This window comes from Anopheles darlingi, chromosome 3, assembly GCF_943734745.1.
Source record: "Anopheles darlingi chromosome 3, idAnoDarlMG_H_01, whole genome shotgun sequence".
Lineage (NCBI taxonomy): Eukaryota > Metazoa > Arthropoda > Insecta > Diptera > Culicidae > Anopheles > Anopheles darlingi.
In genome coordinates, this window is record NC_064875.1 from 46827042 (window position 1) to 46847041 (window position 20000).

A 20000-nucleotide genomic window follows, 5' to 3' on the forward strand; every position below is an offset into this window, starting at 1 on the left:
CTTAATTAAACAACCCAAAGACGGACCGCCACTCCTCCTCAGAGGGCCCCAAACCTTGTTGTGTGATGGGCAATTTGAGCAGCACACACCCGAAAAAGGGAACCATGAAAAGACGGTCGCTGCGGCCGAGGGTGAGGGCTGCGCTTAAATATACACCATCCTGATACCTAGCCCTGGACCAGAAATCATAAAAGCGTTACGATGAGATTCGCTTGCTTTGCTCAGGAGTCAAACAAATGGTGCGACTGTGTGCGTCTGTGTGTGTGTGTGTGAGAGACAAAAAGAGAGATGGAGAGAGAGAAAGTGTCTTTCATTTTGTTTGATTGTCGCTAAAGGCGTTCTGGACAAGGGTGCGCGCAGGTACATCAGGTCCTGCGCCCTTCCAACTGCTAACGTCTTGCCGCGCTCGCTGCGATGTCATGTTTCTTCATTAATAACGGAGGCTTAAACACGAGAATGATGGCCACCGGGGATCGTTAGATTCAATTTTGACCGTGCCACGGGCCCCCGTGCCCGTGCCGTGGTCGTTTATGACACCAAGGCTCTGGTGCGCCAGTGTTGGCGTTGGCGATGTAGTCGGTTGTCGGTTTTGGGTGTCAGGTGTTTTGTGCCGAACTCTGCTGTTGCTGCTGCTGCTTTATGAGTGATAATGTTCCGCACTTTTACCGCTCTGTATAAAGGTGGCAAACGCACCTAATTACATGGTCCCGGCAAGGTGACCGAGTAATGGCGGGTCGTGGTGGTGGTGATTAAAAATCTATTTACGATAGACACTGGCTCGCTGGCTGGCCGGTTGGCTCATTAATATTAACGAGAGTGAGCGAACGGAGCGAACAAGCGTGAATGGAGTGAAAGGATTGTCCTCCGGTGAACGCGTCTCTAATCTGATTACCTAGGCCAAGGGGGGGGGGGGGGGGGGAGAATCGAATTGGAATTGGATTTGCATATTTATGATTCGAAGAAGAGAGGAGACTCCTCAGCTGTAATTGAATCCAGCGAAACCAAGTTAATCGATCGATCATCTCTCTCTCTCTCTCTCTTTCTCTTTCTTTCTCGCCGTCTTAGGCGTACAGATGCAACAGGACGATAACGTGACGCAAGTGCTGAACCTTGGCCCGGACATCTCGTACAGCATACGGCACGTGGAGGAAGCCTGGCATCATCTGATCAAATCGGAGGACACCAAGAAGCTCAAGGAGATTGCCGTCTGTAACTTCGATTTTCTGCTGGCTGCGGTATGTACACACCGCGCCTTGGGGCCATCGCAAAGCAACCGATTTTCAACCGGTTATTATCCTACTCCATTCCATTCATGCACCCGCATTACAGGTTCAAACCGTTTCCATCAGCTACTTGCGATGCCTAATCGAGCACGTGCGCTGCTACATCCTGGACCGGGACATCGAGCTGGTCTACTACACGATCCGGAAGTCGAGCGATGTGTTGACGCGCGACCCAATGCAACTCGGTGCTCAGGTACGGTCAGCACGTGTGGCTTTGTGTGTTGAGATTAGGTGTGCGGTTTTGGTCGATTGTTTCATCGTTCGCTCTTCTGCACTACCCCCCTCGTTCTGGGCAGCTCATTTCCTGGCTCAAGTCCGTGTCGGCACACGAGGGACCGCAGGCACTGCTGAGCGTAACGGTTCAGTCAGCGACGGCGTGGTGCGATGGCTATACCGTGCCACTGCTCGTACCGTTAACGGGCTGGCTTCCGGTGCCACTGCCCAGCCAGATCCGATGCATGACGGTACCGGGGCCCGGTCCGGTTCGCTGTATTGCCGTGTCACCGTCCAAACAGCACCTCATCCTATCGCCCAAGGTAGGCGATCCGCAGATGTGGCACATCATGAGCAATAACCTGGTGCATACGTTCAAAGGTGAGTTATTTGGTTAGTTAGTTCGTGCTACGGATGCATTGAGTGCTTCCCCGTACGTCATCAACCGTTTACCGTGTTTGTGTTTACTCAGACGAATTGCGTAATGAAAAGTCATTTGGAAATCATAGCCATGAGTGTGTGTACACAGGGAAAACCGTTTTCCCTTTCCGTTTGACTGAACAGTTGCTTCCAGTAATCACAGTAGCCTGTGGGCGACAAGTAGAGTAGGTTCGTCGAACAAAAAGTTAGGAAGCGAAGCGTCCCCCCTCCAACCTTAAAAAAAAGGTTCGTCCCAGTAGAGTGTTCCTGCAGTAAAAAACTTCCCTTTCAGCACTTTACCGAGCTGATGAAATCAGTGTTTTATTAGCCGAGTTAATCAGTTTTGATTTAATAAAAGCTTTTTTTTGTGTGTTCCTGCTGCTGCTGGCCTCAACCGTCGCCTGCTCATTGCTCACTCTTCTTCTGCAGCAGCAGCAGCAAATCATTGCGCCAAAGGCTCCTTAGAGTGAAAGTTATTAGCATTTTCCGGGGAGCATTTTTTTTCACCGTCCCCAGCCGGTTGTTTACTGTTTCAAATGGCGGTACAAGGGAAGTGCTGCAGACAAGGGGTAGAACTGGGGTGGAGCACCCCGGCCCCAATCCATAATTCATTGTTACGATGAGCAAAACTCCATCCATTAGCTGCTGCTGCTGCTGCTGCTGGCGCATGGGTTCAGGAAAGGTTCAGTTGAAAATTGTCGGTCGCATACTTTTACTCGCGTTGCCCAATGGTTTTTGCGGTCCGGATTAGGTTCGGTTTGTGTTTGTCTTTGGCTTTTTCAATTTCAAAATTGGCTGCTAAAGGATCGGGTCGGGATTACGGGTTTCGGCTCCCCCCCTCCCGTAGACTTGCAAATGACGGCCCTAGAGGGTTGCCTGGACCGGCTTTAAAACCGGTTTCTTTGGAAAATGGGAAAGGGGGAGTGCACCGCGGTTGATCAAACACGAGTTGCTTCAGCAGCAGATCCGAAGCATGGCTTCTGTATGCGGTGTACTTACTGTGCTCGGTGCTCGGTCTAAAATCAATCTCGACATAAGAAGGACATGCTGAGCTGCAGCGTTGGATAGGGAATGCCCCATAACATGATTTCGATTTAATGACCCTTTTGAATGGCTCTGCACTGCAGCTGCTGCTGTTGCTGCTGCTGCTGCTGCTGCTGCTAGAGATTCAAGGCTGGTCAAGATGAAAGGACGAGTTGTAGGATGCATTGAAGTCGCACCAGGAGCGCCAGCAGTAGACGAGTCAATATTTACATTCCTCGGTGTGTTCCGGAGCCGGCAGAAGAGTTCGAGTAAACCGTACGGAGGACGGACTTTCGTAAATGGTTTATGCCTTCAGCAGCTTTGGGAATCGATTACCAAAAACTATCACTATCGCTTCGTCCATTAATGTTTTCCATTTGGCTTCCGTTTTCTTCCCTTTTCACACACACACACAGGTCATAGTGGTCCGGTAACGTACATGAAAGTTCAGTCCCAATATCTGGTTACGGCATCCGAGGATACGTCCGTCATCGTGTGGGACATGCGAACGCTCGAGACGAAGCTGCGATTACGGTAAGCATTGTGGGCTCCTGCTGGTCTCTACTGGTCTCTGCTGGCATTAGACAGTAGCACTAGCCGCTTATAACCGAGCTGTGGTAATTGGAATGTTCTGTCTCTGTGTGCGAATGTAGTGTGGTGTGGTGTGGTATGGTGTGTGCGCTTTAACATGACAAAAAGCCACAAAAGTGTGGAAATGCGGTCCACCCTTTTCACTGTACGAGAAATGAACGCACACAGCGTTCCAGCCAGCGAGCTGATACACAAGCGAGAGAGCTATGCAAATGATCACACCGAACACCACAGCATAAGCACGTCATCGCTCGTCCGTACGATATATCACTTCCGATGGTGACGGCGGGTGGTATCATCGCCATACACACATCCAGCACACACACAGACACACACACACGCCCGCTCGCACAACATATCGTTGCTCAAAACCTTCTTCTTGCTGTCGTACGCATAAATCACATCATGCCATCATGGGCCACCATAGCGCGCCGTGACCTCAACACAGCATAGCTCCACTTCTTCTCCTCCTGGGCCGCACATTCTTTTCCATTCTCTCACATTCCAGGGAATCGGAAGCACACAGCAGGGTACGGCGATGCGCCGAGCCGTGGCTGGAAGGTGAAATTTGAGAAATTAATGAGTTTCTAACATGGCAAGGTGCTAAATCATCGACTGGAGGTGGTGCTGCCCTGCCTATCCCTCACTTGCTTTTTCTTCCCGTTTCTCTCTCTCTCACACCCTCTGTCTGTTGAGTTTGCTCGTACAGAACGCACCTTCGCTTCGCCGGCGGTCCGGACTCTCTAAGGATATAAATTTGTTTCTTCGTGCGATACGTGCGTCGCCTTCAATTGGACGTGTCGGGCAGGATTTGCATGCAGGAAAGCTAATTTACATATTCTTTACCATCTCACGAACACACACCCCGGACGGGTTTTTTCCCCCTACCATCGTACGCTTCGTTGTTGTTGGTGCGAAGCTAGGAACATTTGGCGTCCGTGATTGCGACGCGTCTTGGCCCAAAGGTTGGCGTAATCCAACGAAGTCAATCACAGCGCCGTGACGAATCGTTTGCTAATGAAAAGACGACAGTTTTTGGGGGGTGGGGTGTCAGGGCAAACACCCGGTGCCAGATTGTACCGTTTCTTTCGCTGACGGAAACGATTGAAATGATAACCGGGTGCGTTCAGTATCTGTGATGAATGGTGAATTATTTATTAACATTTTGCGTTTTAGTACCATTGTCATTAATTTGATTTGGAAAACTTAATAATTTTTCTAGTTTAGTGAAGTACGTTTGCTAAATTCAGAGCTGATTGAAAGTATTCTCTTTTTGCAAAGGGGTATCTGTCTAAAATGAATTAATGAACTATCAACGTTTTTTGAATACCCCAAAACAGTGCTTACTCACTGCAATGTTTCTCAAAACAGATTAGTGCAAAAAAAATGAACAGTTCATGGATCCCTCACAAAAAAGTTAAATGGAACATCTTTTAAAATGTAAATAACAGCACCCCAAAGCTCACACTTTAATCATGCGATTTCAAAAATCCTTTCAAATCATCAAAAAGCGGTAGTTGGAAGCGCTAGTTAAGATGTAAAAGCATACGTTTGAAATGCAATTGCTTTATTGTTAAGGATTTAGCATTCTAGTAATTTATTGTACCTTTAACTAAACTGTGTATTCTGTACAATTGTCCCAAAGCTGTAATAGGGGAAGGTTTTGCAAAATAAGATCGCTTGTCTTCTAAAAAATGAGCGAACTTTTTCAAATAATGACAACGAACTTTTTACTTTTTAACATATATAAGAATGGGCCGTAAGCCGGATGTTTATCTCTCGAAGTTAATTGATCAATTTGAAGAGGTTGTGTAATCTAAGTTTGTTCAGACATTCTTAAAAGAAAGCATTCATCGGTAATGTCCAACACTTCGTTTGTTATAGCTAAAGAAACTAAATGTTGCAATCTGCCAAAAAACACGGTATTACCTAGCTAGTAACGAATCAAATATGCAGTAGATATGATTCATATAATCTTACCATGCTCCCACGATGCTCAACTGTTCGATAGGAAAAAAAAAACACTTTCCATACCATCTCCGTACCAAAAAGGACGCGCAACTTGACTCCTACAATGGATGGCTCACAGCTGTCACTGGGTTAGCTAATAAACGTATATGGCGTGGGGGTCCTGTGAGTGAGAATGGAGTCCTCCTTCTCAGCTGCTGACGACGACGATGCTGAAAGTTACCCTTGGAAAAAGGGGTACTCTAGAAAGAGAAAGAGATCTTTGTCGAGTGAGTGTCGAGCGTGTGGAGCCGTTATACGCTCAAAAAAGAATCCGACCTGCCGGATCGCTCTCCTACACCGCCGGGCACCCGCCGGCATAAACCTCACCCTGACCCGTCGTTGGTCGTTTATGATGCAAATGCGTCGGCAACTTTGTTCTCGTTACCGTGAGCCCCTGGCTGCTGCTCCTTCTTTTGGACCCGAAAGGATTAAAGTCGGGCTGACTGTGCCAGTGAAAAGGGGAGCAGGAGGAAGAAGAGGAGGTCGTAGAATAAAAATGATTCAGAGGAAGAGCGTGTCTGGTGGCTCTGCTGAATTCATTAGTGGCATTGTGCTGGGTGTTACTGTTGTTGTTGTGTTTGCTGTTACGATGCGATTGTGTTATCCTTCCGCCAGCACCGCTCGCCCTTTCGAGCGGCATTCAATATTCTTACCAGTGCTTAGACACCATCTGCCGGCCCCAGCTAGCCGATGCCATTTGCATTGATAAGCTTATGGCTGCAAAAACGCTGCCAAGGGCGCCATGGCGAAAGGAATAACTTACACCAGATGGTGGCCCCACGCCCGCTGGTGGTGATTCCAGGGGACCGTAGGAATATTACGTTTTCAATTAACATCACCACGACAGCAAAATGGTAATTCCGTTGCTGCACATCGTGGCCGTGGCCCTCGTTGAAGTTGGCAACCGATGCACAAGATGCACAACCACCGGCATCGATCGGTCGGACAATGGTGGTGGAGAGCCGGCAGTTGGGCAGGGATGGGTTATTTCTGGATTAAAAAATGCCTCTTTCTTTGCACCGCCCTCCCCTCTCCTTTTTCTGACAGGGAACATATCGCACCGGCACTGTGCGCGACGTTGGCACTCGATAACAAGTACCTCATCAGCGGAAGCGATGATTCGAGCATCATTGTGGCCCTGTTCGAGGGTGGTAAGCTGGTAAGGTTCTGGCCCGACGACTCAAACGAGATGCAAACTCGAGCGCACTAAACATTGCTCATACATTTCACAAACGACCCCGTAGGTTACGAAGATCGATCATCACCGTGGCCCGGTGACGGCCCTGCACGTCAGCTATCCGAGTGAGGTGCTGGTGTCGTGCAGCCACGATGCAACCGTCTGTCTGTGGTCGCTCGAGAGCTTTACGCTGCTGAACTGCATCCAGATGTCGCAGCCCATCCTCAACATTCAGATTTCGTGTGATTCTGTAAGTAAACGTGGAAAACGACAAGCGAAATGGAGGCGCCTGGTACTCTCGATGGAGGCGCCTGGTAGCTCGTGGCTTCTAAACATATTGACGCCCTTTTTTTTACAACCATTTTGTTCATTCCTTTCCCGTTCAACCTTTTGTTTTGTATCGTATCATCATCATCATCATCATTCGCTTCTGCTTCTCCATTCCAGACATTCCTGCTGCTGCACTGCGCCGACAATGGGTTGTACCTGCGCTCGCTGACCACCGGAACGGAGCTGCACGCCCTGAAAGGCCACAAATCGAAGGTAAGCAGCTTACCCCGCCCCCGCCCGGGGGTTGGTGGCACTAATCCTATAAACGGGAAATTACGTGGAAAACTTTCCTGCAACCGGCCGTTGGGGAAGGGAGCGAAAAGAGAGTTTGAAATTCACGCCCGGGAGTTGACGGAAGGAAAAGACCGGTCAGGGATCGCGTTGTAGCTTTGCAGGACACACGTGCAACCCTCGGTTTTCAGAGTCCTTTTTCCATCCGATTCGCGGAAGGATGTATTGCTCAACTATTTCCTAAGAGGTTTGTCCCCCCTCCCTCGTTTCGCTGGATCGCGGATATTCCGGGGGGTTGATTGCAATAAAAGTTTCAGAAAGTCATTCGTGCCCGCTGCTGCACAGATTATTGATGTTGGGGCAATGAGAAGGAGAAGTTTGGTCGGATGCCCCTGCGATGCTGTGGCATCGCGTTTTCTGCAGTTGTAAACCGAACGAAAGTTTATTGGTTTCCTCGGCTACAGGCGATGGTGTCTCGAGACCATCGATCGATTTGTGATCTACCGGGGATGATGTAAACGCTTACGGACGAAATGAGGGAAACGGACGATTCCTTGGGTTGCATCGATGCATCCCTTGGTCGATCGTGGGCTGGAGTGCAGCAGATCGATAAGAGATAATAACGAAGAGTAACGAAAGAGTAACGATACACGGCGGAGAGGAGTTAATGATGGTTTGGTATAATCGCCAAACGTTCGCTCATTCGATGTATATATATAATGGATATTTCATGTTTCCCGCGTTCCGTCGGACGTGCTATGCGTGTTCGGATTATTTTCAGTGGCGAGCATGTTCGCAAAAAGGTGCAAAAGAACAACCATATTGAAAACCCATTACGAGCGTATCCATTAAGCATGAGCAACTGTACATTAAGCTGGTACATTTACGATGCATTACCGGGCAATCTGGTTTGCAAATGACCGTTCGATAATGGTTTGCATGATGGTTTGTTTTCATTTCTTTGAAAGCGATAATCGGTTTGAGCTCAATTATTGGAATCGTCTCCATCTCGGCACATCATGTCAGCCACTCATGAGTGGGCTAAATGGTCTTTTTGGGCACATGAGACTGTATGTAGTATGGTCGCACGATTGTTGAGGTGTAACTTTGAGGTTTCCCTTTTTTTTTTTATTCAAACATTGCTTGGTAATCATATCCAAAGAACATGATTTTGATTTGCAACCACATGTACGTTAATTGGCAGCCAGTTTAGCAAATCGTTTCGCAGCGACGGTGATTGTATATTGTAAAATCAATCAAACAATTATTTATTGCCAACTGTTTGAATAATTTTTAATTCGTATAAATGAATTTTTGCTTAAAGAAAAACGCTGAAATGAGAAATACTGCAACACCATTGCTATACCCGTGACGGGGTAAAAAAGTTCAAAATGTTTAATTAACTTGTGTATCGAGCAACAATTATCGTTTCAACTGGGTTTCAACCAATAGGACGTTGCATGGTTGAGCCATTTGTCACCTCAATTGCTACATGGAGGTTGGTAAAGGGGCGAAACCACCCAAGTAAATACCCGGAAAACTGCAGCTCCATGGATATTTTTGGAATCAAAATCTCTCGCAAAAATTCTGGTGTTAACGGTTGCAATAAAATGAAAAAAGTACCCTGTGAAATCGCAGCGACGAACACATAGTTAAAAAAAACAGCTTGCTTTGGCACGATACCACTCTTCCGTGCTGTAATTTAAACCAAACGATGTTTTCCTTGTCAATGTTGTCGCACATCGTGACAAACCAATATTTCCCGTTCCAGAATTGATACGGTTGGTTTGGAGTTTTTCGTTTCAATAGCGACGGATCAGCTTCATATGAACGCTGTTTGACCCTTCCCAGTAGATCCCACCTTTTACGCAACTTTGTACTCAGTTTTGGTACTTTAATGTACTCTCTTATTTCCATGGACAAGGTTTTTATTTCCATCCGTATGCTAGTTTTTACAATTTGTATTCTGTTCTGTTCCATTTCAGCTGTTGACTTTCAGATGTTGTAAAACGATCAGAATCAGTAGAATTATTGCGTTTGGGTATAATATAATCCATTCACTAATGTTACCTCTTCACTTCTTTGCTAACCACTCAACAATACAATAATATTTATATGATTTTTGGTATAAAGTTTGAGTTAAAATCTTACAACGTGTATCATTTTTACTTGACTCTATACATAGTCTTCTTGAAATCGCATCAAGTTAAAGCTTCTGAAAGTAATTGTACTGAACGTTAGTAAAGAGCAGCCTCATAATCGTCAGTTTCTCCGAGACAATCTGCTATTATCGGAGAGCGGCAGTGACCAAACATATTATGAGCTATCGATACTTCCACAGCGGCCGCTTTATTATCGTTGGCATTATTTCACACTTGACACGCCCGAACGTTGGCATCTCCTGTCACGTGCACTGCGAGACCGATCGATCACCGACCATATGTACATGGACCGTGATCGAACAACATTCTGACGTCGTACGCGCGGGCCCGCGCTCCCCGTAATTGTCTCGTCTCCGTCCGTTTCGCGCGTCTCCATTGGCTAATAAATATTTACAACCACCGATGAGCGACACACGGTCACGGTGTCACCGGCAGTCTTTTGAATTCCGCCGGAGCAGTCGGAGTAAATGAGAAATCAATTCGTCATTCCAAGAAGCGATACCGACGGCTGGCTGTCGGCTGGCTGGCGGGCGTCGGTTGCCATGATGCTCGGTGGATTTGGAATGCCGTATTGGCATTCTCTGTCTCCCACCGCGAGGGGAGGAAAGCAAGATGTGAGAGTTTTCCGAAATAAACGGATACACGCGGGCCATGAGGCAACAGGAAACTGGGGAAGGATCAAACGGTAAGGATCATACCATCGCGGTACCATCATCCCGGTTCCGGGGAGTGTAATCCTGCCGAAAGCTATGAATAAAAGGTGACACCTTGTGCCGCATTCCACATCCAAAATCGCGTGCTGTATGTGTGTGACTGTGTGTTGTGTGAACGAGGATGACGGTATGGTAAGGAACCGCTTCTTTGGTTGATTTCATTGGCAGTGTCTTTCCGTCGCCCGGGCGCATATGACATCTCTTCAGCAGAGACTGAAATGGAATCGAATTTGATTGCCACTCGTACGACGCACTTGACGGCACGGAGAAGGATGCGGTGTGGTGGTAGCGAATGGCAGGCTCACTGCCACTCCGCTCTGCCCACCGTTATCACGATGATGATGCCATGAAATCGGATTTAAATGTTATTTCATGACCTGGCACGAGCAGAACGAGAGGTGAAAACAGAAAAAAACGGCCAAAATCGCGACCCACACCATTCCGTTCCACTTTGAGTGAGTTTCTTGCGACGTTCTTTTGATGCGACCATTGTTTTGACGTGAACCGCGGCTGAACTTATTAACTCGCGAAGGATTCCGCAACCAACCAACCAACCAACCAACCAGTTGCGGGCGGTATGCTGGAGGTAGCGGGCTGCGCTGGTGGCATCTAACGTCTGTCACGAGTGAGCGAAAGGCACACGCAGAAGGTGTGCAAAAGGTGAATGTTTACGGAACGCGAACGCAGCAGCAGCAGCAGAAGGAGGGAATCGCACGACGAGGGCAAAAGAAACACTTTCGGAAGCGATATTGAAAGGCAGCGTACCGTGAAACCACCACCACCACCAGCACCTCCTCTCCATGCAAACGGTGAGTGTGTCGTGTGATGGCGGAAATTGAATGTTTTTCCAAAGGGAGCACCAAAGTGCTAAGATGGTACGTAGTCGGTGCGTGGCTTTGAGCTTCGTTCCGTGAAGCACAAAGCCCGGCTTTTCAGCCTTTGAAATGACAAAGGAGGAGCTAAGGACCGCCCCTCCCTCCAGAACACTCCAAGTGTTCGTTGGTATGTTGAGTGCAAAAAATAAAAAATAACGGAACGTTAAGAGTGGTCGTGAAGAGTGAAAAAGCGAATTAGTTTTTGTCGCTCAAAGTGCGTTAGGTTCAGTAATGGCGTGGCGGCGTGAGAATTCGGGAGAAGGTTGAAGGTTGATAAATGATTAGTATGTGTTGATCAGCGGCCGTATACGCCGTTGTGCCCGCGATTTGTTCTTGACATCAAACCTCGCCATCGGGGCATCTGAGCAACACTAACATTTGGTTCGTTCAAAGAGCCCCCTTTCAAAACTTCAAAGCAAACGCCATGCATCCCAGTAAGCGTTCCAGGAGGTGCCCCAGCTAAACATCGCACACTCGGATGGACACACACACACAGCGACGACAAACAAATGCTGCCGGTTTGGGGCGGCCGACCGGGACCGGTCAGAGCTTTAGGGGATTACTTTGATTACTTTTATTTTGATGGAAACCGGTTGCGTGGTCCAGACAAGTTGCCAACGGCGGGTTGTGGCGTGGTGTGGTGTGGAGAGAAATCACCCCGTGACACCGAGGCCCGTGATGAGGCAAATTCCAAATGCCTGAAGACAGTCATGCGGGATAGAGCGTGGCGAGGGTGCGAGGATACGATCCAGTGTTGCTCAGTTTGGTGTTTGGTTTGGAGTCTGCGAAGGAAGGAAGGGAAGGAAACACTCCCTATAACGATAATACCATCCGTAGACCACCTCACCGCAAACCAAAGACCAATGGGGTTGGTCGGATTTGCGTGTTGTACGTCGTCGTCGTCGCCGCCCTGGAGTGCGGTTGAGCATAGCTGGCTGGTGATGTTCCGTTTAAGGATTATGCGTTTGATTTTAATTTGATTGCTCCGGGTGGACTCATTGCCGCGCTATGCTGTGCAAGTGACTGATCGGAACAGGCGGGCTGGGACGGAGCGCCCAACCTTTTGCTACCTGTTGCCGATAAGGGACCGACAAACGGGGCAGACGTGGCATTTCCGAGATGCGGGAGCAAAAGGTTCATTATCAGTTGATTGTACAGGATTCCGGGGGGCAAGATGGAGGGTAATTTGAATTAATGTGATGGTATAGTAAAGATTGATCAAAGAATTCGTTTTGTTGCGTTTGTTATGCTCTTCAAACTAGATTGGTTGCGTTTGAGCAGTGGTACACTTTAGCAATGCAAAAGGCACTAAAACCGCAGCGAAAGTAGTACCTTTGAGTGCATTCGGTAACATTACCGTCGCTTTTGGGTCTCTGGATTTGAACATTCCATCGCTGGAAGAATGTTGCTGATTGAAAACGATTGTCAAGCCAGAGGATAGCGCGACGGCGAGTCTACCACTGGAAAGGGGAAAGCGAAGGAAAAGATAATGTATCCCGAAGGACTTACTCCATCACAGGTCAGGGTTAAAAAGAGTCCCAACATTCCCAACCATCCGGGGGAGAGAAGTGAAGAGCAAACTCGACTTATGTTTGACTCTGGCACCGTAATGCCAGTGTTTGCCTTCGAGTCGTTCCCGAAATCCTCCGCTTCTACATTAATTTCCTCTCCAGCAATCCACTTTTGACCCTTTTCCACTTTTGACTGTTCTTTTATGGTATTTTTGAGTGATTACTGCACAAATTCGTTTGGTAAATTTCTCAGGGTAGATGGAATTCTTTTATTTGTTTGTCCTGCATATTTTCAGTTCTTGGGGAATTTTTTGCGGTTTTTTTGTAATCGTTGTTTTATGAATGAAAGTAATGAGATTTGGTTCATGTTCATGGCAGTTTGAGAAGTACCTACACCTGGCTCTGTTTGTATGTTACGAATTTTGTTTTTCTGTTCTAAAATATGGTATTCATTTGAAATTAATGCTAAGGATCGGTACATGTGCATAAGACGAACAAAAGATAAAAATAAGTTTGTTTTACCAATATTAAAGCGTGTATAGAGTTTTAACAATGTTTAGCGACTGTTACATCCACCAGCATCATTTGTTTGGTCAAACGATCGATTGATACACAACGTAACGTTTGCTTAATACCATGAAAAGGATTTTGAGGAGACAAATCAACACGTGACGCGAGAAACTTAAACGGAATGAACGTGAGCATACATCCATGTAACTAGGCGTAATCTATCCAATCAATTCACCAAAGCATAGCGAGGATTTTTGCTATTCAAGAGCTTAGCCATAGACTAAACATTTCTGCCTGCCAGGAATATGATGCAATGGTGAGATTGCCTTTGCTGTCAATTCCGCACCTTGCTATTTGAATTTAAGAAAGTTTCATTAAAATATTAGCTCAGCAGGTCGGCAAATCAGATTTAATAATACTATACTAATTTATCGAACAGCTATCCACTAAATAGTGGTTAAACGGTGGATTATTTATAATACACAGATGGGAGGTCATTCCTTCTATCGAATTCTGTCGAACCCATACTTGAATTGCAGTGCCTATCGTTGCTCAGTGCTGGAAAAAAATAACGGCCAGGGAAGATAAGACCATTATTTTCGTTTCTGGACTGGGCTCATGTCCAACCGCTAACTCTAGGAGGATGGATGTAATATAATAGCCTTTGTTCAAACTTTTATGTTACCTAATAACAGAAGTAATAAAAAATATTACGATCAATATAGTTCATTAATTCAGCGTCAATATCATACCTTCATTAATTCAGCGTCAATATCATTGCCACAGCTTCCAAACTAAGTTCTCTTCAATCTTTTTCTAATCCATTATTTTAGGTGCGCGCACTGTGCATTGCCATGGATAGCCAGCGTGCGATCGTGGGCGGCGAGGATACGCGGGCCCTCATCTTCGATATGCATTCGGGTCGTATGATCCGCTCGCTGCCCCCGAATCCGGGCGCGGTGACGGCGGTCTACGTGATGGAGAAGGACGACTACCTGATCACGGCCGGTGGCAACAAGATCACGTTCTACTCCTTCCGCAACGAAGATTCCATCGTCAATTACTACCCGAAGAAGAAGAAAACGCTGAAAAAGTTCCACCGCAACCGACTGGCCCTGCAGTCCACCTCGAGTCCGGTCATCTGTTTCGATCTGTCGCGCGACTCAACGATGGCGGCGGTCGCATCGAGCCGGTGCGTCCAGATTTGGCAGCTTAACTCACCGGAGCTAACGAGCATCCTCGAGGGCCATACGGCCACGGTGACGTGCGTCAGTTTCGCTCCAAACTGCGAACTGATCGCTTCCGGTTCGGAGGACAAAACGGTGAACGTCTGGAGCTTGGCACTCGGTACGGTTACGGCAACGTTCAAGGGTCACACGACCTCCATCACGACCGCTACCTTCATGATGGACTCGAGGCGCATCATATCGGCCGACCGGGACGGTTGCCTGTACGTTTGGATCGCCGATTCCGGGATCGTCCTGCAGAGTGTCCAGGGACCGCACAAATGTCTCTCGGTGACGAACAACATGAAGTTTGCCGTTTGCACCAACGGTGACAACAGTTTGCGCATCTGGTCGTTGACGCGTGAGGACGAAAAGTACACCGTTTCGCACTCGGACGAGATCACCTGCTTCGTCATCACGGCCGATTCGCTCTACATCATAACCGGTTCGCGGGACATGTCACTGAAGGTGTGGCAAGCGACGGGCGGTAAGTTGGCGCAGGTACTGGTCGGTCATACGGATGCGGTCAGCTGTGTGGCGGTGTCGGTCACCACCAAGAGTCAGGTCATCTCGGGCTCGAAGGATTCGAATCTGATCATCTGGGATATACACACGGGCGAGGAGATCCACACGCTGGCCGGACACCTGGGACCGGTAACCTGCGTCAAGGTATCGGCCGACGGTACGACGGCCGTATCCGGGAGCGACGACAAAACGCTGATCGTTTGGGAGACGAAACGGGGACTGGCCCTCACCTCACTCCAGCTGCACGTCCAGTTTACGCGCTTCGACATCAGCCTCGAGTGTTCGCGGATTGTGGTGCAGCTGGTGGACAGTTCCTGTTTACCGATCATCTGCTTGCACAACTCACCGGCCAGCTACATGAAGTTGCCGACCTACTCGGCACCGGCACGCGATGTCGAGGATCTGCGGCCGGCCGGTCCGAAGCGCCCGGCACGTCGTCTGCTCAAGAAGGAAGTCTCGCTCGACACGTACACCTGGCAGAAGAAGTACGCCCATCTGACGTCCTCGGTCATGATGGCGCAGGTGGATGAACGGTTGAAGCGCCGCTTCTCGGTGTCCGCCAGCATGGAAGAGATCTCGAAGTTGGCCGAAGCGAAGACCGTGGAATCGCAGGCAAATCTCGGCCCGGAACAGGCCGCCCTTGCTCAATCGCAGCACTTTGACCAGCTGGAAGCACTCTGGAATAAGCGATCTCCACCGAGACGTCGATTGAATGCGGTAAGTGGCGCGTATTAACCTGTGATCAATTGATAGCAACTTCTCACTGTACTCGTTTGTCCCATTTTCCAGTCACTGTCACGTCAATCGTCGCTAGTGGAGGACCGGATCGACTCGTCGGATGAGGACGAGTTCCAGGAGGAACGCTCAGGTAGGTCCAAGCGACTAGCGCTCTTCCACGCGTCCCGTCCCGTTTCGCTTTCGGTAGATGCATGGACCTGTACCGCTACTACCACTAGCGCTAGTCTGTACTGCTCAACCACTACCTCCGCTATCACCTCCACGGCCACCGCCAGCGTGCCATACCACCACGCGTACCATCATCACCTACCGTACCAGCACCAGTACCATCATCCGCATCATCAGCCCGATCTACTGCGGGAGGTATTGCTGCTCAAGAAGCAACACTCGGTACCGACGACGACGACGACGACGATGATGACGGCGACGGTCACTTCGTGGATGGGCTCAGATCCGACCGATCCGGATCGTGGATCGAGTGGCGCGAACCGACTGAAGCAATCCTCCACCGAGACGGACATGCACGCTCTGTTCCGCCACTGTTCCGGTACGCTCGGTACACTCAGTTGCCACTCGCGGCGCCGCGCGTCTAGTCCGGAAGGTGAACAGTACCAGTAGGTCGGGCGGCGTAGGTCACGCTCGATCGATAACCTACGCCACGATGCGGCTCTCTGCCAGCGCACTTACCATCGTAATTCCATTTCCCACTCCTGCCGTATGCAGTGAGTCTGGTCGTGAGTCGGCGTGATGGTGATGGTGACACGTCAGTCTATTAGGAGATGAATTGGCAGACAAACGAAACGTCGCGGACGTGTGCGACAAAATTGGCTGGTGGTGTGGTCTGGCGGTTTTAGCCTTTTTTTCCCACCTTGTACTTAATACTAACCACCTTCTTTTCACGCTTCTTGCTCTTAGTACAACACTAGAAGAACTCGGTTTTACTCGTTTTACGGTTTTAAGAACTCGGCGTTTTTTCTCTCCCTCTCTCTCTTGTTGCTCCGTTTTTCATTGTCACGGTGCTTGCGCTTTACTTTACGATTTTACTTCTTTCCTAGTGCCTATATAGTGATGCTAAATTTTTAACCTATTGATCTTTCTATCGTAGCTAGCAGTTGATACCTTCTGTAGATTTGCAATTCGCCTACCTATTTCGCCCGTCTCTCCTTCTCTCTCTCTCTCTCTCTCTCTCTCTCTCACACACACACACTCTCTCCTTTCTCCACGAGTGATTTCTCTATTTGCCCTAGTGCGTGCGTAGTATGTTCTTCCTGCTTAGTTTACTCGAGTTTTGAAGCATGAGTAGCACTAGGTACCACTTTCGACCACCAGAAGGCGTACCCGTGCCAGGTGCCAGCTTTCTTCACCTACAGCTTTTCGGTGCTTTACGTAAGTAGTATTTTATAGCATTGTCTATAGTACCTTTGACACCTCTCTTGTGTTAGACTAGATTCAAGTTTTTCATATCTTAGTACACATCCTCACAACTATTACTACTTTATCACAGTTTGGAACCATTTTTACTTGCCTTCGATTCACACAGCTTCGCGTGTGCCCGCACGCACTGAGAGAGGAGGAAAAAGGATATCAATCGTTGTGGTTTTTGTTCTCTTACTTGCAGATGTGCTAGCCGATTAGTTCACACCGCCGGATAGAGCGAGACGGTACCATCGGAATGGTGCAAGCTAAGTAGTGGCGTTGCTACGCGTACTAAGGAAAGCTCGCAGGACTTACACGCTTTCAGGCTGCGTACTTTTGGGTATACAAAGCTCGCTGCACCAGAAAAGCTCCATCGTAGCACCGCGTTCCGCATCTCGTCTGTCTCGGCCAAAGGTGCCGCTGCTTGCGTGAAACGAAATGTTTTAAATAACGATGATCCCATGAAATATCCAACGATAAAACATGATCCGTTAATTCACCTAGGTCAGTTATGTGATGCCGTTTAAATGGTTAAACTAATTCTACAATATAACTGCACCAACCCAGGCAGTGCAGAGGATGTCCTTCCGTGTTAAAATGACTCAATAGGGAGGTTCACCGACAAATTCCAGTGTCCAGTATAGTCCCAGTGCAAGGAGCACGGCCACACAGTAGGCATACTTTGTTCTTTTCCCAGTTTACAACCATCGTATGCGCATTTTTATAGTATGCTCGGTCAATCAAGCATGCGCTGCAATTATTGAAGAAGCGTTTCCCGACCTAACGCCTAGGTGTCTACCGATTTTATCTAGATCTTTCAAGCCATGCGAAACGGGGTGGACACTGAGGACAGTTAAGTAAGATCTCGCAGATCATCGTAAGTCTAAATCAGCTGTGGTGTCTAAAGCAAAACAATATGCATTACAACCAGCCGTGTCACCTGTGGTCATCCCCTTTTTCGCAGCAAGAGCAAACAACCACTCGTGGGTATTACTGTTACGGGCATCTAAATAAATTATGGATAACACATATACATATATACACGTAAAGATACATAAACGCATATATTTTGTGTCACTTTCGCACTGATCTGACTTTACCTTTTAAGAGAGACACTTTGGAGAGCGAAGAAGGGCGACGCACGTGTCTCGTAGTGAACTGAAAACCCTTTTTCTAGCACCGACAATCAAGATTGTTTGTTAACCGATTTCTACAATCAATGCATCTTTCTGCGGTAGAAGATAAAGAACATACACAGGAAAAGAAAGGAAGAAAACATAAATTACAACCGACCCAACGTTTCCATGCTGCAAAACTGTCGTAATGCAAGCGCCATTGTTTCAGTCCCCTTCCCAAAATGTTATACCTTTACCGATAAGCGTATATTTACTGCTAGTTAATGAAGTGTTTTAGAAACTGTTAAGCAAATAAGCAAGCAAGCAAACAAGCAAGTATGGCAATCGAATGGCTAGTCGGTCCCGATAACGTGATTCACACGACTCAACTTAAAGCTAGTAAGTAGGAAGCTGTAGAAGGGAACTCACTCTGTTAGTTTGACCGTTTGACTACTCTAGCAAACTAGTGACAAGCTACTCTAAAGGCAACAGCTCTGCGGTAGACTCATGGAATTGTTCGTTAGCATAATTAGTGTGTGATAGTAGCAGCAGCAGCAGTAGCAGTAGCAGCAGCAGTAGCAGTAGCAGCAGCAGTGTGTGTATTTGCCCGATAGAGGCGATTTGGTTCGAAAGTTTACTCAAATGACGATCGCAAATTTAACAGGCGGAGGGACGACTAACAAGCACCGATTTCGACGAGGGCGTGATTACTGTTGATTTTGCAACAAAGAATTAACGGCATAATAGCATTTTCCGTTTATTTGCTTTCAATCAAGAAAGTGAAAGGGCGAAATTCCGTAGTGGCAATAATGAAATGAGCAGCACCTATCACGTAGGTCAGGGTATGTGTGTATGTGTGTGCAATGAATCGTTTTTAATTGGATTGTGTAGTAGAACAGAAAGCTAAGCTAACGGTAAATTAAACAAAAAACGCAGCAAAAATAAACTTTAATAAAGTGTAAACCCGTAGTGATGGTTGTCAATCATAAAACAGCGAGCTACCACAGAATAAACTAACCTGAAATGGTAACGAACATGCATCTCGGGTGGGTTGTTACCTTTTATTTCATTTTCGGTTTAGCTCATTTGAATTGTTATGAAGAATCAGATGATGACTTGGAAGAGAATAATTAATGCACTGCATATTTTGCTTTTCCATACTCTTTTATCAATATGTTGTCCATCATCTTGATTTGCTGTTGTTTGCTAAAAGGTGCCTCCAGTTTCCGATTTCTTCTCACTTCTACATTTTAGGTTTTCTGTTGAGGCCCTTTTTAGCCGAGTAGAATCACGAGAATAATATTTGCTAAAACCATAAAAGTATTGAATTCCTCCTTATATCGAGGACGATGTATCATGTTATTGTTGAAGTCATTTTTTATTCGCTCTCTCTCCTTGATGTTAAGGTTGCTGTGATGTAGCAGCTTCCTTTGCCTTTAGTTATTGTTCTGATGGATTCATCGCTTTTTGGAAGGAATGGTACTTCGTACTGTTCTAGATACAAGAGTCCTGGTTCTTATAACACGTTGGATAGAGGGAAAGCATACATGGAAAATCACGATACTTTTTACTGATTACCATACTGTATTTTCGGGCCATTTATACTTCTCTACTCGCGAATAGATTATCTTATCTATTGCAAATCCGCGATCTGGTTGAATTAGCATACGCTTATCCAACGCGATTTGTCAAACACTAGTCCCTTAGATTACCCAGCAGAAGTCTGATCACAATTAACTTTGATGTTAGCTTTGTTTGGTGGGTAATTGATAAAACACTTAATTTTGTATCCACCTTCGTTTGAATTACCAACCGAACTGAATGCAAATAGTACAAAAACGAAATAGTTTAACACTCAACAGATTTACCGATTATTATTAGCTGATCATAACGATAATGCTAATGAAAATGATTATTATTTAAATTTTCAA

At 47.2% G+C, this 20000-nt stretch overlaps 1 protein-coding gene across 6 annotated transcripts in view; it reads left to right on the forward strand.

The window, feature by feature from the left end:
* The window catches only part of LOC125954018 (protein qui-1), a 46639-nt gene extending 27530 nt beyond the window's left edge, over positions 1 to 19109 (forward strand). For 3 of the 6 annotated variants that reach the window (XM_049683954.1, XM_049683953.1, XM_049683955.1), the window contains 9 exons: positions 1066 to 1235; positions 1330 to 1476; positions 1580 to 1877; positions 3356 to 3473; positions 6588 to 6699; positions 6785 to 6967; positions 7165 to 7260; positions 13883 to 15517; positions 15590 to 16473. In XM_049683954.1, the coding sequence (XP_049539911.1) occupies positions 1066 to 1235; positions 1330 to 1476; positions 1580 to 1877; positions 3356 to 3473; positions 6588 to 6699; positions 6785 to 6967; positions 7165 to 7260; positions 13883 to 15517; positions 15590 to 16156 (3326 nt within the window). In that variant the 3' untranslated portion in view covers positions 16157 to 16473. Of the gene's footprint in view, positions 1 to 1065; positions 1236 to 1329; positions 1477 to 1579; positions 1878 to 3355; positions 3474 to 6587; positions 6700 to 6784; positions 6968 to 7164; positions 7261 to 13882; positions 15518 to 15589; positions 16474 to 16593; positions 16925 to 17156 lie in introns of those variants that run through there. The other 3 variants (XR_007468998.1, XR_007468999.1, XM_049683956.1) reach the window with 3 other exon arrangements.
* Positions 19110 to 20000: the final 891 nt, after the last annotated feature.